Source organism: Glossina fuscipes, unplaced genomic scaffold (assembly GCF_014805625.2).
Source record: "Glossina fuscipes isolate IAEA_lab_2018 unplaced genomic scaffold, Yale_Gfus_2 2, whole genome shotgun sequence".
Taxonomy (NCBI): domain Eukaryota; kingdom Metazoa; phylum Arthropoda; class Insecta; order Diptera; family Glossinidae; genus Glossina; species Glossina fuscipes.
In genome coordinates, this window is record NW_023998416.1 from 33719310 (window position 1) to 33741433 (window position 22124).

The 22124-nt window shown below is 36.0% G+C and overlaps 1 protein-coding gene across 17 annotated transcripts in view; it reads right to left on the bottom strand.

Annotated features, from left to right (window-relative positions):
* LOC119634163 (nesprin-1) overlaps nt 1-22124 on the bottom strand; it is a 161356-nt gene that overhangs the window by 3527 nt on the left and 135705 nt on the right. For 16 of the 17 annotated variants that reach the window (XM_038028159.1, XM_038028154.1, XM_038028153.1 and 13 more), the window contains 6 exons: nt 17349-17459; nt 16783-16947; nt 7767-16715; nt 6461-6769; nt 4000-4260; nt 61-3080 (listed from right to left, as the gene is read on the bottom strand). In XM_038028159.1, coding sequence (XP_037884087.1) covers nt 61-3080; nt 4000-4260; nt 6461-6769; nt 7767-16715; nt 16783-16947; nt 17349-17459 — 12815 coding nt within the window. The remainder of the gene's footprint in view (nt 1-60; nt 3081-3999; nt 4261-6460; nt 6770-7766; nt 16716-16782; nt 16948-17348; nt 17460-22124) is intronic. The other variant, XM_038028148.1, reaches the window with a different exon arrangement.

A 22124-nucleotide genomic window follows, 5' to 3' on the forward strand; every position in this document is an offset into this window, starting at 1 on the left:
ATTAAAAGTTAGTGAAACCGACACCAAAAGCTTGCAATTATAATGGGGGATCATGCTTACCTTGCATTTTGATCGTGTTGCTGACGCGCCTTCCACTGTGATAACAGCGTTTCGAAGCGCAGCGTCAGCTCTGCCACCATCTCTGTTTGAGCTTCATTCTCTGTTGCCTGACACTCGTTAATTAATAAATGACTTAGATGTTTTACTAAGTCAGTGGAGGACTGAGAGTTACCTAAGAGCTTAGATATTTTTTGAGGCCCTGGCTTGCGAGTTTTATCACATATTGTGCTCTGTAGATCATCTAAACTGCTTTTGCATTCTTTAATAGCGGTTTCTAGTTCTAAAATATAGGCATCTTTGGCAGTAATGGAAGTTTCGCGCACCATTTGTGCCTTGCGAGTTTTACGTTGTCTACCCAGAGTATCGACCTGCACTGCAGTATCTAATTCTTTAGCACTAGTTGCCTTAATAGTTGCCTCCGTTATCGCACCTGCCACAGCGGCAACCGTACTGCCACCTGCCTTCCTAAGCCATTCGGATTTTATTGTGTTGATGCTTGTAGATACTTGTTGCCACAAGCGATTAACTTGCTCCATCCAAATCAAGATTTGCTTATATTCGTCTTTCTTCAATTGATTTTTAGCTTCTACAGCCAGTTTATTGACATTTTCTAGCTGTTCTTCAGCTTTTTTGATTTTACGTTCAAACACATCTAATCGTTTTAAGGCTTCTTTACCTTCACCCGCCGTTTGCGGTGAACTTTTAATTAGTTTGGAAACATCCCGTTGTATGCAATTTAAAGAATGCATCGTTTCGTCCTGATTTCGTTTGAATTCTTTAACTAAAGCTAGATTTTTATTAATTGCTTCAATAATGGCATGGCATCGGGGCACCAACTGACGCCATTTGCTCAACATCACTTTAGTTGGTAAAGTCAATTTTTGTATATTTTCGGGATCAACACCCGAACTGGAAGTTATTTTGCCATAAATGTGTTCAAGCCGCTTTAAATTTGGCTCATACGTATCCAATTCTTGGAGTTTGACTTCCACAATCTCTTGTCTTTCGCCTATTTGATCTTTGGATAATTTTTTAAGATCACGTTCTAAGCCATTAAGAGCAGACTCTTGGGTGCTCAACCATTTTTTGTTCTCGGTGGTAAGTTTAATTAAATCTTGCAACATATTCCATACATTCAAAATGCGCTTCTTACGTTCGGCTGATTGACTACAAACATGCTTCCAACGTTGTTCTAAATTATGGGCAGCTAAAGCTAAATTCGCGGTATTCAAATGCGTCCGCCAAGTGTCGGCGTCATTTAAGAGCATTTCCACCAAATTCAATACTTCACCAACATTGCTGCTCTTTTGCTCAATCGATCTCTGAATCTTTTCGTGCTCTTTGAGTTTAGTTTCAATTATAGGCGGGGTATACGAATCGAAAGTTATTGGTTTACTTAATTCGGTTTCTACTTCAAACATCCAAGATCTTAGTAAGGCAATGCGTTCTTCCAGACGCTGCAAAGTCATACGAAGATCGTTAACTTTATTTGAACGTTGTTTAGACAAATATTTAACGCGTTCCCAACGATCTATCAGCATATCAGATTTGTCTTGGACTTCGGAACGAATTGCATTGCCATGAGTTGTCTGTTCTGAATATAATTCTATTAGTTCTCGAGCAGAAGACAAAAGCCATTCGCGATCACGTTCTCTCAAAGCTAGTTCGGTATTAACTTGTTTTTCTAATTGTTTGGCTGCTTCTTCGGGATTGGCTATAGCTGAGATGTCAGAAGATTTCTCCAAGCGTTCTACTAACATTCCTAACCACTTAGATATGCGATCATATCGATTATTAAAATTCGTAAGTAGCATTAAACGCTCTTCTATGCTATTGATAAGAGTCGAAAGTTCATAATCGACATCTGCGTGTTGTTGCCATAAAATCCAAATTGTCTGACGTATAGATTTCATATCATGCGGACTTATGCATTCCTTAAGTTCTTCTTGCAAAACGTTAAGATTTTCCAGTTGCGATGAGAGACTTGCCAACTGCATCCTTTGTGAACGCAACGTATTCAGACATTCTTGTATATCTTGTGAACTGGTAGGCAGGGATTCTTCAGTCTTTAATACTAAACGTTGAGATTGCGATAAATCCGCTTGCGTCTGACCGACCTTCTGTTCGTATTGTTCTTCAAGATGTTTGATTTTCTGTAGAAAATCGGACCAAGTTTGCAAGGCCGCTTTCAAATTATTTATCCGCTGAGTAACGCTAGCCTGCTCCATGCGTACCGAGGTGGCCAAGGCATCGTCACAAAATTTGAACAATTCATCTTGCTGATTTCTAATTTTAGCGCATAGTTGCTCCCCAACCGGTATTTGATCTAATAAGTTACCCAGCCGTTGCTGTAAACGTGGTAAACGTTTCAAGTGAATATAGCGCAATTGTAAAGCTGAACGATCTTTTTCACGCTCCTTCAGCCATTCGAGCAACTCCGACAATTCTGATCGATAATTATGCCAAATGCTCATACGCCTTTCCAATTCGCCATTGCGTTGCGTAATACGAGCCAAGGTCTCGTTATGCAAATTTGTGAGTTGCTTAAATTGCTCGTTAATCTCTGGCTCCGCTTCCTGCTCACTTTCCGATTGTGTTGACGACAAAACATTTTGCTGTGACATCAAGAGACTTTGATGAATCTCGCATAAATGTTGCTGCTCTTTTAGGGCACTGTAATCCTCCGGAATGGCTGATGATAGGAAGGATTGCACATGCTGTAAGTACTGGCGCCATAAACGCAAAGCTTCGGCACTATTCTGTGTTCGTACCAAACGCGACGATAGCCGGTGGTATTCCTGGAAAGTATCTTGAAATACCTTTTGCCACAACTCAAGGACATCAACAATGGCGGAATCATCATTATAATCAGTACTGCCATTCGTTATGCTTCCATCCAGGTTGCGTTCACGCAATTCTTTCAATTGTTCCTCAGTGCGAGCCAACGTTTGTAAATGAGAACGTAACACATTCAGTTGTTCCTCACTGTCTTTTGCCGTTTGCGCCGGACGCGTTAAATCCTGTACGAAGTAGAGGTAAAATAATATTAAAATTATTCTCTCTAATTACATTACGAGTATGTGTATGTGTGGTTTTTTGGAAATAATTATTCATTTAAAACATAAAAAAACTTTGCAAAAGTCTGTAATAATAATTCAACCATTCAAGAGGGCACACACAAACTATTATAGACATAAGTTATATCGAACATAATAATGAATGTATAGTAGCTTCCTGTATGTATTGTAATTTCTAACCCTTTGCTATTTATTGCATGTAACTGGCAATGACCTCATCCCGTTATTAAAAACAAAGTACAATATAACACAATAATAAGGCAGCACAAGTTCTTTTTTGAAAATGAAATTTTTCATGTAAACGTTAATCAAATCGAGACTAGGCATTAGAAAAGATTTAAAATTCGCCCTAGGATGAGTTAAAGTTCTTTTGCATTACTTTTCTGCAAGGCACGGACGTCAGGCTAGAAAAAAGTTTTTTTCTTTTTTTTTTTTTTTTCTTTTGCTAGGAAAATAGAACTACTGCTAAACAGCTTTTAATTATTAGATTTAAATTCAAACTATTTCGGCAGACTACGGCAGTGTTTGGGAATTTCCTTTGAAAAAACAATATTTTTAAGGTAACTGCACCTCCACCTACCACTGACTCTGACTGACAAATCAATACCATAATATTAACACTTTCGATAATTTCTAACAAAAAGGCAAAAAAAAAAAAAGATCCCAAACTTGGAGAGGTAGAAAAAGCGTATCAACCGCTAACTTTTACAATTGAACAACTTTATTTATTTCTTTAGGCTCCTGATATTCCAAAAACACAAACAAATTTTCAATGCTTTTTATAGCCAATTATATATGTTATTATGAATAAGTTTCTCGTCTATATACTATAATCAAATAAAATGATGACTCTTTTGCTTACCTGCTGTACATTGTTAAGATAGGTTTTCGCTTCCGAGCAATTACGTTCAATTTCTTTGCGTTCACGTTCTTGTGTCTCAGCTACATTGGCTAATGTTGTTATGGTCTCTTTGCAGTTTTCCAAACGTTGACCTAAGTCTTCCAATTCGCCTTGCATTAAATTCGAGGCATCTAAACCAATGTCGGCGGCAATCTTCGTTACAATATCCCGCAATTCAAATAGTTTCTGATCGTTCTGAGCGATCAAATTGCCTTCGCACACCTATGGCGAGCGAATAAGTTATTCGACAAAAAACAGGAAGAGAACTTAATTAGAAATTATTTTACAAAAAGGCAACAACACGACCACTCGCCAGCTAATTTTAGCGTTTGGCGTAATTGTCTGTCGTCTATGTTAGAATATATTTATTTAGAAAGAAAAGTGAAAGTTCTATTTTCTTTTTTATTTATTTATTCTTTTTTTTTTTGCTACAGTTCGTTATATATTGTTGGCAAAGCACACGCAAAACGGGAAATGTTCTCTTCACAAATTTTTATTTTTTTTTTTTTATTTTATATTTTTTAATTTTTTGTTTTCTATTTAGGACACAAAACGTAGCTATATTTAAAAGCTTAGTCTTGTAACGGTCGCGTTGTTCTCATTTCTTTTTCTTTTTTTACTGTAAAGTTTAATTGAAATATTATCGATTTTATTAAATAGAAAAGTGACCAAGCCGAACGAGGGTATAAACCTCTCAAAAGTCAACAAAAGCATTTGCATATTATATATATGTATACGTATACATATGCATGAGTTACTGTTGTCGTTAATTATTAATAATGTCACAATGAATTATGAATCGAATGCTATGCCAATATGGCAGTAGTAAATAGCATGAATGAATAGAATATATATATATATATATATATATATATATTTATACATATGTTATTACTAGCAAAGAAATATCAATAGCTTTAAGTACATATATGTCGTCCGTCAAACAATTACTCTAAAACGGTATTAAAATAAAGAAGACTTTGTTTACAAGCGTTGCCAAAGATTATAAGTAAGTATAGTAGATTTGCCTTTTCGGTTGTAACAATCACGCTTTTGAAGCAAATGCTTATTCTTGCACAGTATAAACTTTTGTCGTCGATTGCCGCACAATTTACGCGTGCAATAAATGAAAAAGTAAGCTGAATCGAAAGCTTGGTACTACTTTACAATTGTCTACCGTATTCGAAAATAAGCGTAATAAACATTGCAAGCGATAATCTAGATTGATCTAACACTTTATATAAATATGTAACAGAAACAAATAAATCGACAACCCAATCGAACAAGAAATAGGTGGATGTGGCCACATAATCCATCTTACGAAAGAGATTCAGATTTATTTCGTAAAGTGCCTAAAAATTGGCAAATTTCTACAAAAATTTTGACAGACCCCTTAACCTGAAATCACCTTACATCAAATAGCTCATGGAACGATACTTACAATATAACAAAAAAAATCCTATTGATATCTTGTGCCCCATTCATTCAATGAAATTCAATGTATATACAGCCTTTATTTGATTATTGCTATAAATTTTAATGACGATTTTCTAATATCTCTGGCTTCATAGTGGGTGATCATTCGATGATTTCGATGAGCGTCCAGATCAAGACAAGCCTTAGATTATGGGCTTTATAAGAAAGCTTTGGCGACTTTATTGTTATTATAATGAATTTATTCAGTGTTAGAAAGAAGCTAAGCCCTTTATTGAAAACTCTACCGCTCGTGAGATTTGAACTTACGACCATTGAGTCGGTAGTCGACACCCTGTGCCTACTCGGCTAGCCAGGCAAGTAACTACTCTTAAAAGCTATTACTATTATTGTAATGTAGTTATCCTAAAGAAGTAAATTCTTGCGCTAAAGTAACTTGATCGTTTCGAATTATGTAAAGATTTCGGTATATGGTATTTGATATTTGGGTCTTAAAAATTGTTACTCGGTACAAAAAGAAACTACTTTCTACTACTTTCTCACTACTTAGTAATTTTTCTCTTTGTTCTATTTTTCGGTGGATAAAAAAATGCAAGTTTCTCTCGGAAGTTTCAAAAAAGATTTGAAATTGAATCTTTCTTTTACTTCCAAGCGCTTTTTTTAATCATCACTGTTGTTATAAAAATTTTATTATCGGAATGTGAGCAACAATTTTTCAGACATTTTCGAACATTGTAAACACTTATGCTTGGTTTTAGCAGCAAAGATAACGCATCCGATTACTCTTTTTTTATTTATTTATTTAATTTTTTTTTTTTTTTGCTTACGTTTAACCACAAAACACTGTGCGATAAGAGTCCACCAGTTACGAAGACAAAACATTCAACATATGAAATTCACGTTTTAATTGCACCCGCAAACGGTTGGCGAAACTTTTCTTTCATTTTTTGTAAAATACAACTTTCTTTTTTGTTTCACTAAAGCTTACCTTGGCATGTTGCATAGAATCCAAGGGTTGCTGTTTCAAGGACTTTGCCGTATCCATTTGTTGTTCAATGAAGTTTTTCACTTGATCAGAGGCGTTGCGATATTTATGCCATAATTCCACAGCACGCTGATAGCGTGTACATAAATTCTGTAAGTTGTCCGTTGTATCATTCCAAGCTAATACAGCCTCTTGAACCGCAGATTCGATTTGTTCAACAATATTAAGATCACATGTTTCGATTAATGGCTTCGCGGATGATTGCAAATCGTCTAGCAAAGACTCGCGATTTTGTAAGTCATCAGCGAGGCCCTAGTTTTCATTAAAAAAGGGGAGATATAGAGAAGATTTTTTTTAAACAAATGTTTCGCTTTTTTTTGTTTTAATAGAATTGAACGATTAAAAAGTATAACGTCCGATTTGTTCGAAAGCTTTGCATTTACTAAAGCAGACCTCTACTAATCCAATACAAAATAAACTCTTATACTTCTCTTACATAAAAACCTACTTATCGCACGCACACTCATTTTCTCATTTCTTCACTTTACTGTTGATGATGGATGTAATTTCCGCACATTTTCGCACAACACATGAATTGCGGTAATGCGCTGCGCTGTGCTGTGTATGCGGCCAAATCTCAGAAACCCCTTCAGCACCCGGCGTACATTCCAAATATCAAAGTAAGTGAAATGTAATACGGTTTGATAATATCTGCAATGCTTTCGTTGGAGTACGGGGAGCATGAGTATATAAGCGACTGACTGACTAACAATTACTTTATTTACGTGTAGTGTTGGCCATTGGCTACTTATAGGGTTTCAAATGTGCTAACTAACTCAAGTAACTAACTAAACATTTCATTGGCCGGCTTTTTACTTATCATAAATGTTTTATGGCCTCGTCGTTTCTCTCTTGCTTTCTCTCTCTCTCTCTCATACACACACACACACACACACACACACACATACATACATACACACAACTGGAGCATAAAACATTCTAAACACGTTTAATTGAAACTTTAGAAAATTTTCTGCATTTTTGAATTTCTGCTACTGGTATTATAACAGAAGACTTGAAACTTGTAAATCAATGCTCGGAATGTTATACAATTTTGATACACTTCTTTCAGAGAGCAGAAATCATATGGACCTGTCAACAGTATTGTCACGTAATGTCAGAATGGAAACGTATTTTAGGCAATGAGGTATTATATGAACTGATTATTGCCATAGGTCGGAGAAGAGATACGTGCATACCATAAGTAAATTCAATAATTTTGAAATTTTATTTAATTCGTTTCACTTACCTCCAAACGTTCAGTAGCCTTTCGTAATCGTTCATAATCAATTTGGCCATGTACTTTAAGCAATTCCATCATAAAATCTGTTTCCTGAACTGAATTATGCACCATTTCTAGCTGACGTTCATAGCGTAGCCACATGGTCAAACGATTGCGTAGTATTGTCGTTATATTGGTACATTTACTCTCTAGGAACGCATGATCGTCTTGTAATTGAGAGATGTCACGTTCTAATTTCACCGGTGATAGAGACATTTTTAAGTGCATGGGTAGAGTATGTAGCATTTGCCGTAAGCGCATTATCTCTTGCCAAACAGTTATTAATTCTTCAGCAACGCCTTGGCAATCTTGCAAAGCCTTTTCAATTGCTTCGTTGCTTAGCTTTTCTGCACCTTCACATTCGTCCAATATTACCGATAATTTTGCTTGACGCTTACGCAGATTCGAAGTACCTTCATGTATACTCTGCAATTGTTGTCTGAGGACGGAAGCACTTTCAAGTTCATCGGCGATTTGTGTCGTAATTTTATGGGATAAAGCGAATAATTCTCCTACTTTTTCCGGTTCAAAAGCGGGCTCCTGCAAGCCTATACGGCCTAATTCATTACCAATGAAGCCCACTCTTGTGTTCAACACCTGGATACGTTCGATGTATAAGCAAAGTTCTTCTTCATTTTTAATCACTCCTTTCATATTGGTCATGGTTAAATAGATTTCTTGCAATTCACGTTCAACTAACTTTAGTTTGTCCTCGGGTGCTACATCCTCTGAGGCCAAAGTGCTCATAATTTGGTTTTGTATACTTTCAATACTGTCGGCCACTGCATTGCAACGATCCTCTAGTTGAGCATGAAATTGCCTTTGTAGCATTTCATCCGCTAAGGGTATTATTTGCAACGACTTTTCAAAACTTTGACCTGCTTCGGTACGTATGTTATTGTGCATCTCAAATTGCGCTTTTATTTCCCAAAACTGACGCATATGCTCAATTGGCTGCTCTAGTGGATATTCGGGGATTTGTATATTTTTAAGTTCTTTTTCACTCTGACGTACAAATATTTCCATTTTGTCAGTCTGAGCGACATATTGAGTCCAAATATCTTTAAAGAGCAGCAAGCGATGCAAATATACGGCAACTTCTTCGCGTAATTTTAGCAAAACAATTAAAGCTTCGTTGGTTTCTTCGACTAGATTGGGAGCTTGTATTAAATCTTGTAATTTGTTGGCGATATTCGAAAGTTGCGTCATTTTTACATAATGTTGAGATATATCTTGGCTTAGTGACTGATACAGTATCGTGTATTGCTCATAATCAGCAGATGTTACTGCTGACAAGTCAGGCACACGTTGTTGAGCAACCTGTAACCATTGCAATTCATCTTTCATACCCTTTTCTAGAACAGTCCATCTAGAGGCAGCTTGCACTAGTTTAGATGACCGCTCAGACGCTTTGTCCAACAACACCGTGGCACGATTGTAAAGATCTTTATGCAAAGTCGAATGTTTTTCCCTTGTCTCACTGTCAATATTTTCTTCTAGTGACTCTAACATGGCGCGGCAGTGACTTAGATTAACAAAGAATTTGCGATGTTTTTGTACTTCATTGTTTAATTGCTCTAAACTGTTCGTAATTATTGGACTGTCGACCAGTTTATCAGCTAGGACAGTTATATTCGTGAATTCTTGCAAAGTTTGTTCATACTCGTCGGCCAGCGCCTGAAGTTGCAGTAAACGATCCCTTTCCGCCATCACATTGTTATTGAGATTTAGGCATACTTCGTGAGCATTATAAATATCTTGCGGTATCTTTTTGCTAGGGAAATCACGTTGGAACGATCGGGCATCCATAACAAGTTGCGAGATTTCTGCCAAAGCTCCGTTATTTTCCGATTCTAACTCGTCGAAAGCTTTTAGTTTGCTTTGTAAGGATCCATCTTGACTTACTATAATTTCGTAACGTTCCTGTAAGTCGTCCAGCAAAGTTACTATTTGATGTACCAACACAATAAAATGATTCCATTTTTCCAAATCCTTTACATCTTGAACCTGATTATCATGTGTTTTTTCGCCAACGGCATCGATATGCGTTTTTAGCGTTACCAAGCATTGCTGGATTTCGGGCTCAACAAATTTCGATTTGCCAAATTGTTCCTCCAATTGCATTACATTATGGTCAATTGTTGTGAGTTCTTCGTTAAGTTCGGCGTAATGTTGCAATTTTCTTTCTGAGGGACCTTCGCTTGCTTGCTGTCTTATAAGGTAAACACGATATTCAATAGTTTCCAGCCAAGTTGATATTTCTTCTATGACAGTTACGACCACTGCTTGGACAGCAGCCCCATTACCACCTCTTACAGCTTTATCTAATTCCTCAAGCTTTTCATTGACAACTCTTATTCTCTGCTCCGTAGGAGCTTCCTTGATTTGTTGCGACAGTGTAACTAAATGCATAATATTGCTCAAAGGAGTTTGATGTGTTTCAGATTCCTTAAGTTGTTTGACACGTTCGCCGATTGTCTTTTGTGTTTGATGCCAATTATTTGGTTGCTGAATGGTTATTATATTCTGTTGTTGATCTGGAATTGATCGGATAAGTTTTTCCGACGTTATCAAATCTCGAGATGACTCTTTATCAGTTCGCTCTTTGGGTAAACGAATTGCCGCACTATTCATCCAAATACTTTGCTCATTTGTTGGCGTGATTTCTTCATCAGGTCCAGGTGTTATTGGTACCACCACTTCCTCTATCGGTGAAGTAACTTCTTCAATTGTAACAGTCGAAGTTGGTCTTGAACGTGATTTCGAACTTTGTGTTGTGGTTAGACTGGTTTTACCAGGTTGTCGAATTTGCACGGGCAAATCAGCAATCTCATCACCAATTATTGTTTTAGCGATCTGTAACTCAACCAATTGCGGAACTTCGGCAAGTGTAAAAGTTTCGCCTTTTATTGGATGTACTGAAACCTTTGGTTCAGATTCTCTTTCTTCATCGAATTCTACATGCACGTTCAATTCAGGTAGAATTTGTTCGACAAATTCAGATTTCGTTTTATATTTTTTGCCTAATGTTGGTATTTCTACCATTTCGGTATGTTCATAGACTTTAGGTAGAGTTTCAGACGTATCAGAATCGGCCGGTATAATAATTGTTGTCTGCACTTCAAAATTGTAGGGTTCTGAAATAGTGATTGAAGATTCCTCCATTGAAGTAGGTTCGAGAGAAATTGTTTGCTCCAATGAGGGAACCACAGTTTCCTCCCTAGGTGATGTTTGTGTGTCTCTATGAGACCCAAAAACAAATTCAACCGTCGATGTTTGCTGATCACGCTGTTCCTTCGGTTTATCATCTTCGGTATGCAATTTTTCAATCTTTGGTTCAAATACGAGAGAAAGTGATTCTTCAGTTAAAGTGGCACTTTCTCTGGTTTCGACATCTTGGGGGGGTAATTCTATGGTAACATCTGCAATGAATTCCTTTACTAAAGGATCAACAATGTCCTTGATGGAAGCATCAGGTCCACGCGGGGACTCCTTTGGGCTTGTTTGCAATTCTTTTTCCACCGTTGATGTCACATTAGTTTGACTGTATGTATTTTTTATTTCAGGTAAGATTGCAGCCACAAAGTCGTCCGTTTGAACTCCTTCGCTAGACTGCTCAACCGTGTCTCTTTGATAGTCGAGAGGTAAATGTACTTCTAACGCCTCAGTTTGAATTAGTGTGTCACTTAGTGTTACAGGCGTAGTTTGCGATTCTGTTTCCTTAATTTCCGGTAAAATTTCAGGAGTAGTTTGTAAAGATCTGTCTTCTAGCTCAATGTCGGGTACAGACTGTAAAGACTCGGTTTGCACTTCTTTGAAAGTCTTTTCAGATTCAGTAATTTCTGGCACCTCATCCTTTTGAATAAGTTTTTCGCGAGGCGTAGTTTGCTGTTGTTCATCGCGCACAAACGAAAGTTCTACGATTTCAACTGGAATGACAACTTCTTTATGCGTTGGCTTTGACGTTTCTAATATCTGTGGAGAAATGACACCCTCCTCAATTATTTTTACAGGTCTATCAATGGTAATGCTAGAGGCCACACTTTCAGCACTTATCTCGACTATCATTTCTTCATGCAGTTTATCTTCAGAATCAATGCTTTGTGATGACGGCTTAGAAACATCTGAATACTCAGGCGACACAGACGGAATAGTCTCATCATCAGGTTGAACCTTTTCAATTTGTTTCTTCTTTTTACGACGTTTCTTTTTGCCTTCCTTTATATCATGGACGTCATCAGCCGTTTTCTCCTCTGGTTCGTAACCAGTTTCATGCGGCGATTCAATTTCAGATGGCGAAGTTACCGGCATTGTTTCCTCAACGTCAATGTATTTTTCTTCTTTTAAATCTCCGCTCGTCGTTTTTTCTTCAGGTTGAATTTCAAAATCCTTAGCATACTCTTCTTTCAAAGATTCCTCTGTAGAAGATGTGGACGTAGGATCTTTTCTTTTCTTCTTCTTTCGACTTCGTTTAATATTCTCTTGAGTCTCAGGTATTTCTGGCACAATTGCACTCGTTTCCACAATAGTCATAGTAACTTTGTTCATATCATTGGGTCTTGGTTGCTCAGACATAACCATTTTAAGAACACTAGCGCCATTGCCTTCAATCGAGGGAGCAATAATGCTGACGGGGGAGGCCACTGCTTCACCAGCTATGAATAGTTGCGTTGTTGCTTTAATATCGTGAGGAATCTCTTTTTTGGGTTGTACGATCAAAAATGTATTTTCAATAACAGAAGTGTCCTGTAAAGTACCCGTTGGTACTGATTGTTCACTGATACTGAAGGCATCTGTGGGAACACTCGATTGGTCACCTTCCGAAACACTTTGATTATCCCCAGGCGCCAAGGCTTCTGGAATTCCGGCGTCAGTTAACGCGGTTATCTTCCTAGTGCTGTCTTCCGCACCTTCATGTGGCGTTGGAGTTTCTAAAATCAAATTAGATTCTTTACCTGACGACTCCACGATTTCGGAAACAATGGCGGTTATTTCAGGTTCCGAAGTTTCGACCACAAAATTACCGATTTTCACAGTGGTTCTCTCTGGTGTTTGTGGAACACTCTTCTTTATCTCAACAATTTTATCTGGACTCGGAGCTTCTTGTTGAATTTTAGCCTTTTCCAGTTTTCGCCCTTTTTCCACTTTTTTTGATGGCCCAGCTGCTTCTACAGTTTCAATTACCGATTTTATAAAAGGTTTTGTCGGTTCTATTTCCACTGGCTCAGAAGTTGTTTGCTTCAAATCGTTCAATGATCTAAGAGTCAAGGGATGTTCTTCGACAGATTTTTTAATTTCAACTTCTTCAAGAGGCTCTTCTATTGTTGAAGTTATTGTTCGATCGATAATTGTTAGCTTTTCTTCATCTGCAATTGTAGGTTTCGCGTACTTTTCTGCGGCCATATATTGCACCAACTCTTCGTTTGAAGTTTTCAACAATTTCGGGGTTTCTGCAGCCTGCGGAGCAGATTGCTGTGGGAACTCCTGTCCATCCATAATTTCCACAATATTTTCGTTCTGACTTTCAGATGTTAGAGATTTCACACGTGATTTTACAATAGTTATGCTAATTTGTTCACTCGGTTTTTGAGTTTTCGCAGAAACTACAGGAGCTGATATGCTAGGCGTATCAAGGGGAGGTTCTTTAATTTCAGATATTTTGGTTTGATCATCTTTTTCATATCTATCGTCATGATCTCCTTTAAATGGTCGCGCGGGTGTTTCGAAATTTACGCTTTGTTGTATTGCGCTCTCCTCTTGAGTCGGAGTTATGTCAGTGCTATACTCCTTAGCAGTGTGTGGAATTTTTATATATTTCTCCTTCTCTAAGAATTCTAGCAGTGTCTGCTTGGAATCTTTTATTTTCTCAAATTTCGCTTCGTCACTTGGCAATGCTTGCATTAATATATTATTTGAACTAGGGTCGGCACATTTTTCAAGTTTTTTTGCTTCAATGTATTCAAGTTCTTTTATTTCCTCTATATCTTCTCGCTCTACCACGGCGATTTCCATTTGACTTTCGGCCGGTTCTTCTTCCACTACTACTTCTGGCGTTTTACTTCTCTCAGGTTGAACGTAGGGTTCTGTACGTTGCGTCGTTTCTGGTTGCAAGGGCTCCACAAAAGCTTTCACGATAGTAATGCTGACTTTACCAACTGGCGTTAAAGGTGTGCTTTCCTCTTGTGACATTATTCCCTTAGTATCTTCAAGGTTTGCGTGTTCTTGTAAATCTGTAAATTCGGGAAGTTTTTTCGAAAGAGGAGATTGTGTAAAGGATTTCTCTTGAATTTCTGGTGAAATCTTTCTATCGTACTGATAACTTTCTAAACATACGGGATGACCAGTATCTAAATTTAAAGGCCATATGTTGGCAGTTGCTTCTCCGGTGGGTGTTAACGGCTCAATCGCTGGTTCAGTAGACAAATTAAATTCTATATCTGTGGGTTGTAGGTGATGTTGAATAGGCCAAATATCCCTAATATCTTGAATCATTGGTTGTTCTGTATCTGTGGATTGTAGATGTTGTTGAATCGGCCATATATTGGTAATATCTTCAAACATTGTTTGTTCTATATTTGTGGGTTGTAAAGGTTGTTGAATCGACCATAAGTCCTTAATATCTTCAGTCATTGCTTGTTCTATATCTGTGGGCTGTAAAGGTTGTTGAATCGACCATATATCGTTAATAACTTCACTCAATGGTTGTACTGTATCTGTGGGCTCCATATGTTGCTGAACAGAGCAAATATTCTTAACACCTTCAACCATTGCTTGGTCTATATTTGTGGGTTGTAGAGGTTCTTGAATCGACCATATATCCTTAATATCTTCAGCCATTGTTTGTTCTATATCTGTGGGTTGTAGAGGTTGTTGCAGCGACCATATATCCTTAATACCTTCAGTCAATGGTTGTACTGTATCTATGGATTCCAGATGTTGCTGAACAGAGCAAATATCCTTAGCATGTTCAATCATTGGTGTCACTACATCTGTTGTTTGTACAGGTTGTTGAATCGGCCATATACCCTTAATATTTTCAGTCACTGATTGTTCGCCCTTCTGCTGCGCTTGTTGGTTTATTTTCGTAACTGTAACAGTATTAATAGAAGTAGAGACGACAGCATCATCAGGCGTATTGTTGTCTACGGTGTCAATAACTTGCTCAACAACTACTTTACGTGCCGGCATGTCAACAAATTCTACGGGTGCTTTAGTTGGACTTTCTGTAGTTTCTATTACTGTTGCTGTTTTTGTGGTAGTTGGCTGTTGTGTTTGCTGTGTTGTTGTAATTGTTGTGGTAATAAACTTAGAAGAATCAATATCAAATACCTGTTGAGGCGTTTGTTGTTGAGCATCTGGCTGCATAACATCTATTGGCAATTCCTGGATGGTTACGCCTGGCTCTGTGGAAATGCGATCGAATTCGTCTTGGCTTACAATCCGACCATTTATAGTTCGCACAATGTTCACATTGACATGAGGAGCAATTTCTTCTTCGGTTACTTCAACTTCTTCAGGCTCCTCCAGTATTTCTTCAGTAACGTGTTCTTTGCCATCAATAATTACAACCCTTTTAATAATTTTCCGAGTTTTACGTATGACTTTTCGCGTAACTTGTTGTACAACTGCTCGTATACTACCGTGGGTTACTTCTTCGGTTGGTACGATCTGCATGTGCTGCAAATTACGAGAATCCACGTATGCAACATCACCTTCGTGCAATGGAACACCATGAACCAGAACATTCGGACTATGATATTCTTCATATTCTTCCATTGTAGGGGCGCCCTCAAATTCTTCCACGATCACTTCTTCGGGCAATGTACCGCCAGGAAGTGCTGCTGGCTGAACACTTTCAAGATTGATCGTCTCGGGTAACACCTTAGAGTCAACATGAGAAATGGTAGGAAAAGAACTCAAGTGTTGTTGTTGTACGATTCGCTGACGAGTGCGTGTAACCTTCTTTAAGATAATATGTTTAGTACCATCTGGCCCCACGACAACTTCAGTTGTGGTTTCGTCAGGTTCTACAAATGTCGTTTCGAACACTTGCGGTACATTCTTAAGGACGAGTTCTGTCGTGCGATCTATATCTCCCTGAGGTTTCCTATGATATCTTGCTTCAATTTCAACATTTGGTGGTTGATCACACATGTCTGCATTAGGCGCTGCTTCAATTTTAATCGTTTCTTCACCTTGCTGCACAATTTGAGTCACTGTAATATTTTCTGTAGGCTTACGCTCTTTCTGAGTTTGCATAGCGATGTCAGCCGTCTCTACATTTGGTGGCTTTGATTCTATCAAAGGAAAACTAGTTTGGGCCTCAACTGTATAAGCTTCAGCAGGCGATTGCTGTTTGTCTAAGCTGAGAGAAGTTTGAGTTTCTACCGCTGCATAATTAACAGGTTCAATTTCCTCTTCGGGCATGGAACTCGAATCGACTGTGCTGGCATTTGATTCAACCGATGCCTGAGTTGGCATAATTAGTGATTCAGTTTGAATACGTTTACGCAGCTCATCTTCTTGTTTAGCTTTTTTTAAATCCACAATAATTGTTTCAATTGTGTAAATTTTTTTTGTTGCTATTGTAATTTGTTCACGTAATATAGTTATCACATATTGCAGTTGTTCAATTAAATTGTTGGCAAGTGAAGCTACATCTTCATGTGTTAACAATGGCTTAGTTTTATCTACCAAGTCCTCCAACGATTGCTGTCTTTCCTTAAGGGTACGTAGCAAATTTTGACTTCTCTCTACCTGCCCACGTAGTATATGTTCGTCGTTTGAACCTTCTTCCGTTATTTCTAAGCTTTTAAGTTCTTCGGCCACAGCTTGAATCCAAGATTCAATCTGCGTTAAATGCATCTGATATTCTTCAAGTTCTTGCTTACGTTTCTTTTGAGCATGGACAGCGCCCTATATGTTTAAATGAAGAACAGCAATTATAAAAACGTGCTAAGATTAAAAAAAAAAAAATACTTACCGCTATCATGGTAATGCCTTGCTGCGTACGTCTTAACAATAATTCGATACGGTCGATAATCTCGCGTAATAAACGTTCCGTAGGTGGATCGGTAGGTAGAGTTTGACTAATTGATTTTAATCTTTGTGCCTCCTTTCCTTGATATTCTAGATTTTCTTGGATCAACTGTGTGTGTAATGATTGCAAGAAATTCAAGTTTTAATTTCATATTGAAATATATATGAACTGTATATACATATATAATAAAAAAATTCAAATTCTTTTTGCAAAGACGAACTAACACGCCTACTCCGCACGACATTTCTAAGAAAAATCGAATAATCGGAGGTGTACAACTATGTGGTGTTTTGAAGATGTTTTATGATTTAGTGGCGGATTTTTGTTTTTAATAAACAAATAAAATTAAACACTTTTTGCTAAAGAAATTCTTTGTGGATGTTGTGGTTTTTTCTATTGTTTCTTTGTTAGGTAAGACAAACAATGTGTATTATATAGGCATAATTTTTGCTTTCATAACTGGTTAGAAACAACTTTTTTATTATTTTTTTTTTTTTAACATTACTTACCTTTAAACCCTGCAGCATACCATCTAAACTGTCTTGCGGTAAATAGGCTATGGCTCCTTCGACCGTCGTTAGCGATTGCAGTAATTCATCAACTTCTTGATTTATTAATTCCTATATTCATTAATGGGGGATTGGAACAGGTGGCAGTTTATATATATTCAAGAAATTAATTAAAAGTTTTTTAACAATATTTTCATAGATAGGAATAAGAAAAGGAACATTTTATATGAAACCACAAGATTTTTGGAAATAAATATATTTGCATATATTTAGATTTAGGTATGTACATTAAATTGAAAGCCACGACATATAATTATAAAAAGATATGTTGAAGAAAAAAATTTTATTCTAAATTTCTCTTTTGAAATATATGAACATTCAAGGCAAACAGAATTGATATATGAAAGTATTGAAGAAAAGCATGCAAATATTTACAGGCAATTACTTCTTAGTAATTGGTGTTCTAAGTTGTTGTAGGTACTATATACTATTATATAACTATAGATCTCTTATATACAAATATTAAAGATTTTGGAAATTTTGAAAGCATGAAAAATTCGTAGTTGTTTTAAGGGAAAATTAAAGTTTGAAGTTAAGAGAAACAGATTTAACGGATAGGGTAAATGAGTGGATAAGAAAGTTTCTAAAAAGAGTCTCAATCCAAGCTCCAGCATTCATCATTTTAAGTGGGAAAGAAGAACAAATTACAAAAAGACCCAAAATTGGATAGAATGTATATGAAGAAATGCATGTAAAGAAAAAATAATACGCAGGCAGAAAACTTGAACCGAACCATCGACTTTTATACCTAAAGCGTACGTATATACTCACTTAAATGTGTTAAAAGAATTCAATAAGATATTTTTATATATATATAAAATATTAAACATAATAATTTTTCAATAACTTTTCTTACTTATTAGTAACTAACTGAACGTTAAGACAACGGGATAGTTTAAATAAACATGTTTCATTTTTTTTAAAAATCTCTTTCGGAAATACTTCACACATTAAGCAAACACGTTATTTTGTTAACCCATCAATAGTAGAAAAGAAATAAAATATTGTGGACATCAACTTACTATGACTAGGATTGGTAGAAAATAATTGTAAATGCATATGGAAGGAGGTGAAACTCGTGTTGGAAGGATTATAGAATTCTATCCGTCACCACACTCGTTCGCAAAGTTGGCAATAGACCGTTTTTATTCTGAACTTTTACTTTTAGATAGTTAAGGTACGTAGAAATATTTAGTTTTTTCGTGCTTGTGAACTGGTAAGGATCATTTCTAAAATTAGTCGTTGCTAATGAATAAATTTTGAGATTTCATCAGTTAGTTAAGTTAGGTTAGGTTCATGAGTTAATTTTTTTTCTTAGCAAGCAGAACTCAGATGAGAAAACAAGGGTACCTAGATTCCGAATTTCGCATTAGTAAACTCATATTAATCTTAATAGGAATTTTGCACCTAATATCCTATATATATCGTAAAAATGCTTCCGTGAACACCACAATATCTAAAAGGTTGAAGATGGCTTCAAATATAATCAAAATTGCAACTTTTTTAATCAATAATATGCAAACTATATTAAAAATAAGCTTAGGGGGCGAGGTTATTCACTTTAAACGAAAAATTCGGAGCGTATGTAAACTATGAATCGCATGAACCCTGGATTAATGAAAGATGATGAGACTGACCTCTGTTTTTTAATCTGTCTTCGATTCCCTACATATCTTAACTTCTCCTGCTAAAATCTTCTTGATTGTCTCTCTCATAAAGTATATTAATGTCATATAAGCAATTCTATGCTGTAATACTACGATACGAACGGCTTATTGATTGCCGATGACATCATTCGTGAACTCATTGTTTGCTTTTCTTTATTAATTACTATAAATCGATATCGGAGGCAAAGCAACGTACGGCAGAGATCAGCTAAAGTCAAATCGGCACTTTATATTATTAATCAGCCAAATGTTATTTAAAGAAATTATATTAATTAAATAATAAATCCTTACAGCTGACCAAATTGCTCTTTTTAAAAGAATATTATCGACAGAAACCAGAAAGAGAGAAAGACCTCTCTTTTTGCATTGTCTGCTCATGCTTTTGCAAACCTTCGATCTACTACACGTTGTAATATCTAGAGATTATTTACAAGCTTGGTCTTCTTATTATCCTCGGTAGTAGAGCAATATCTTAGCCACTAAAATTCTCTTTGTTGCAAAGATTACGAGAGAAAATTGAAATTGTATATATATGTTTTGGGTGTACACACTAGGATTATGACTGAAGATAGACGTTATTCGCGCGCGACAGCTAAGAAAGCCAAAAAAGTAAAAAACAAAGAAAAAATTATATTCGTTTTGTGGCGTAAATTTGCAACCGACAGACCATATACAAAATTGCATAATCTTTTGTTAATTTCGATCAAGAAAGAAAAGTACTTTTACTCAAAGCATTCAGAGATGATGACATTGGGAAGTATCTCTATTAGTTTTCAATTCGACTACTGGCATAGATTGGATGTGGATTATAGTTTCCTTTTTATGCGGGCATTGGGCTTTTAGATGGCCATAGAAACTTTCTGTCAAATAAATTGCTATATATATATAATTTTTGCTTTTAGCGAGGGTGGGTGATTGGAGATAGGCTTGATATGTCCATAAAGACAGAAAGAAATTTTCCGTTTTCTTTTTTTCAGGTAAATCGGTGCCGATTAAGTGTCATATATATATATATATATATGTATATAAAAACCTTTCATCTAAATATGTGTATGAAGTTTTACTTTTGTTTTCCACTTTTGAGGTAAATCGACTGATTAAATTACATAGTACTTATGAAGACTCTCTTATAGATTTCAAGTTTCCGTTTTCTATTTTCCAGGTAAATCCTATGCTGATTACGTTACGCGCACTTATTAGGAAGAGTTTCACTTATGCTTCCTATGCTGTAAAGAATGTAAGAAAAATCTATTGATTTCTCATTCATCGGTCCAAAATAATAAGTTAGCAGAATACTGCGGTCAATTACTCATAAGCAGAATCCACGTATCAAAAACCATGTGCGCTCGGACGGAAAAGCAAGTTCTGGCAATCATATTTTTTTTTTGAAACAGTCAAGCACCCTCTCAAGGGTTCGGTAATTTTTGGTAAAGGATATTCGGCAAATATTTGGCCGGCACAAAGAGAGACGTTACAAGAAACATATTTTGAAGGGTCAGTATAATCTAAGGTGGGCTAGGAAAATGCATTTGGCTATGGTAAAGAGATTATTGTAGTCTAGCTTGTTAGCAAAAGGTTTGATTATTTGCACAAACACCTCAGAATGATTTTAACAATCGAAATTAATAACGGCTTTAATGATCCTATATGGTGACGTCATCGCTTGAGAAAGGCAGAGCGATTCGGATCGAGATGAGACCGAATATGAGGCCATACGCTCATTACGAATATAGCTTTCTTTAGATTACAATGTTTAGATTACAATGTGGCAATCGAAAGCTGATTGTGTTCTTTGCTCTCGAAAATATGAAAAATATAACTACTTTGCTGAATTCAAAATGAAAAAAATAAAAAATAAAAATAGATCCTATGCATTAACTATGTTTGACTATCTTTTTCTTTTTTAAGCTAAAAGATTGAAATATTATTTTGAATAACTGATTTTTTATGATTTTATCATAATAATATATTTTACGTTTCATAGAACTACTTGTAATTTAAATGTTCGCCCATAAATATTTAACGATTTCGTCAATTATTTTTCATGGAAAATATTTTAAGTTTTCCTTTTATTCCACTTTTCAACGATGATCACATCTTACAAAACTATAGGTGACTAACTAAATTTTTCTTTTATAAATATTTAATGATTTCATCGATTATTTTTTCAAAAATTCGAATTTTGCGACTTTAACGTTCGCGAACTGGCACAATACTATTCGTTTGAATCTTGAATAAGGAAAAAAAAATAAAAAAGAGGAGATAATTCCGAAAAACGAGATCAGCAAAAATGTATTGCAATAGAGTAGTTTTTTTCGGGTTGTTTCTTAAGAGAAAAGAAAAAAAGAAAAAGAGGAAATTATTTCACGAAAGAAACTATTTTTAAATGTACAAAATATGCAAAATCTCTTTAGCATTGATGCACATGGCCGCGCAAAACGACGATGCCAGGCATTGAACCCGTTTAAGTTGCAATAATAAATTTTTGAAAATATTTTTTTGTAGTTCTTGTTAAACTATAATAAATTAGTTACATACACACATAAAGTAAAGTGTGTTGAAAATTGAACATGCCCACTATACGGTGAATGATGTGAGGTGGAGTGAACTGAAGTGTAAATAGTATATTGTATATGCGGTAAAATTATAGGCAATTTATCTCATAGTTTTTTTAGCAAGAGAGAACAAGGTAAAGAAACTATTGTAAATTAATACAATTACGGTTAGACGAACGACTTCGTATATATTGATTGCGATAAAATTATGGTATTATTAAGTACGTGGTTAAAGGGTGGATGTGAGATGTACATATGTATGGTTCAGCATTATAGAGAAACTACGCAATTTATAATTTTTGGATACGTTGTTTGTTAATCTGCATAGCACGCACAACAGAAATTTTAAATATCACTACATTCTACTTTTATTTTCTACACAATTCATTAAGTAAACATCATGCTTGGATTGTTTTAATGTTCTTTTTTTTTGTTTTGTTTTTTTTGTTAGTTTTATTTGAAATTTGTTCCTTCTTGTCTGTTTAACTTAGAGA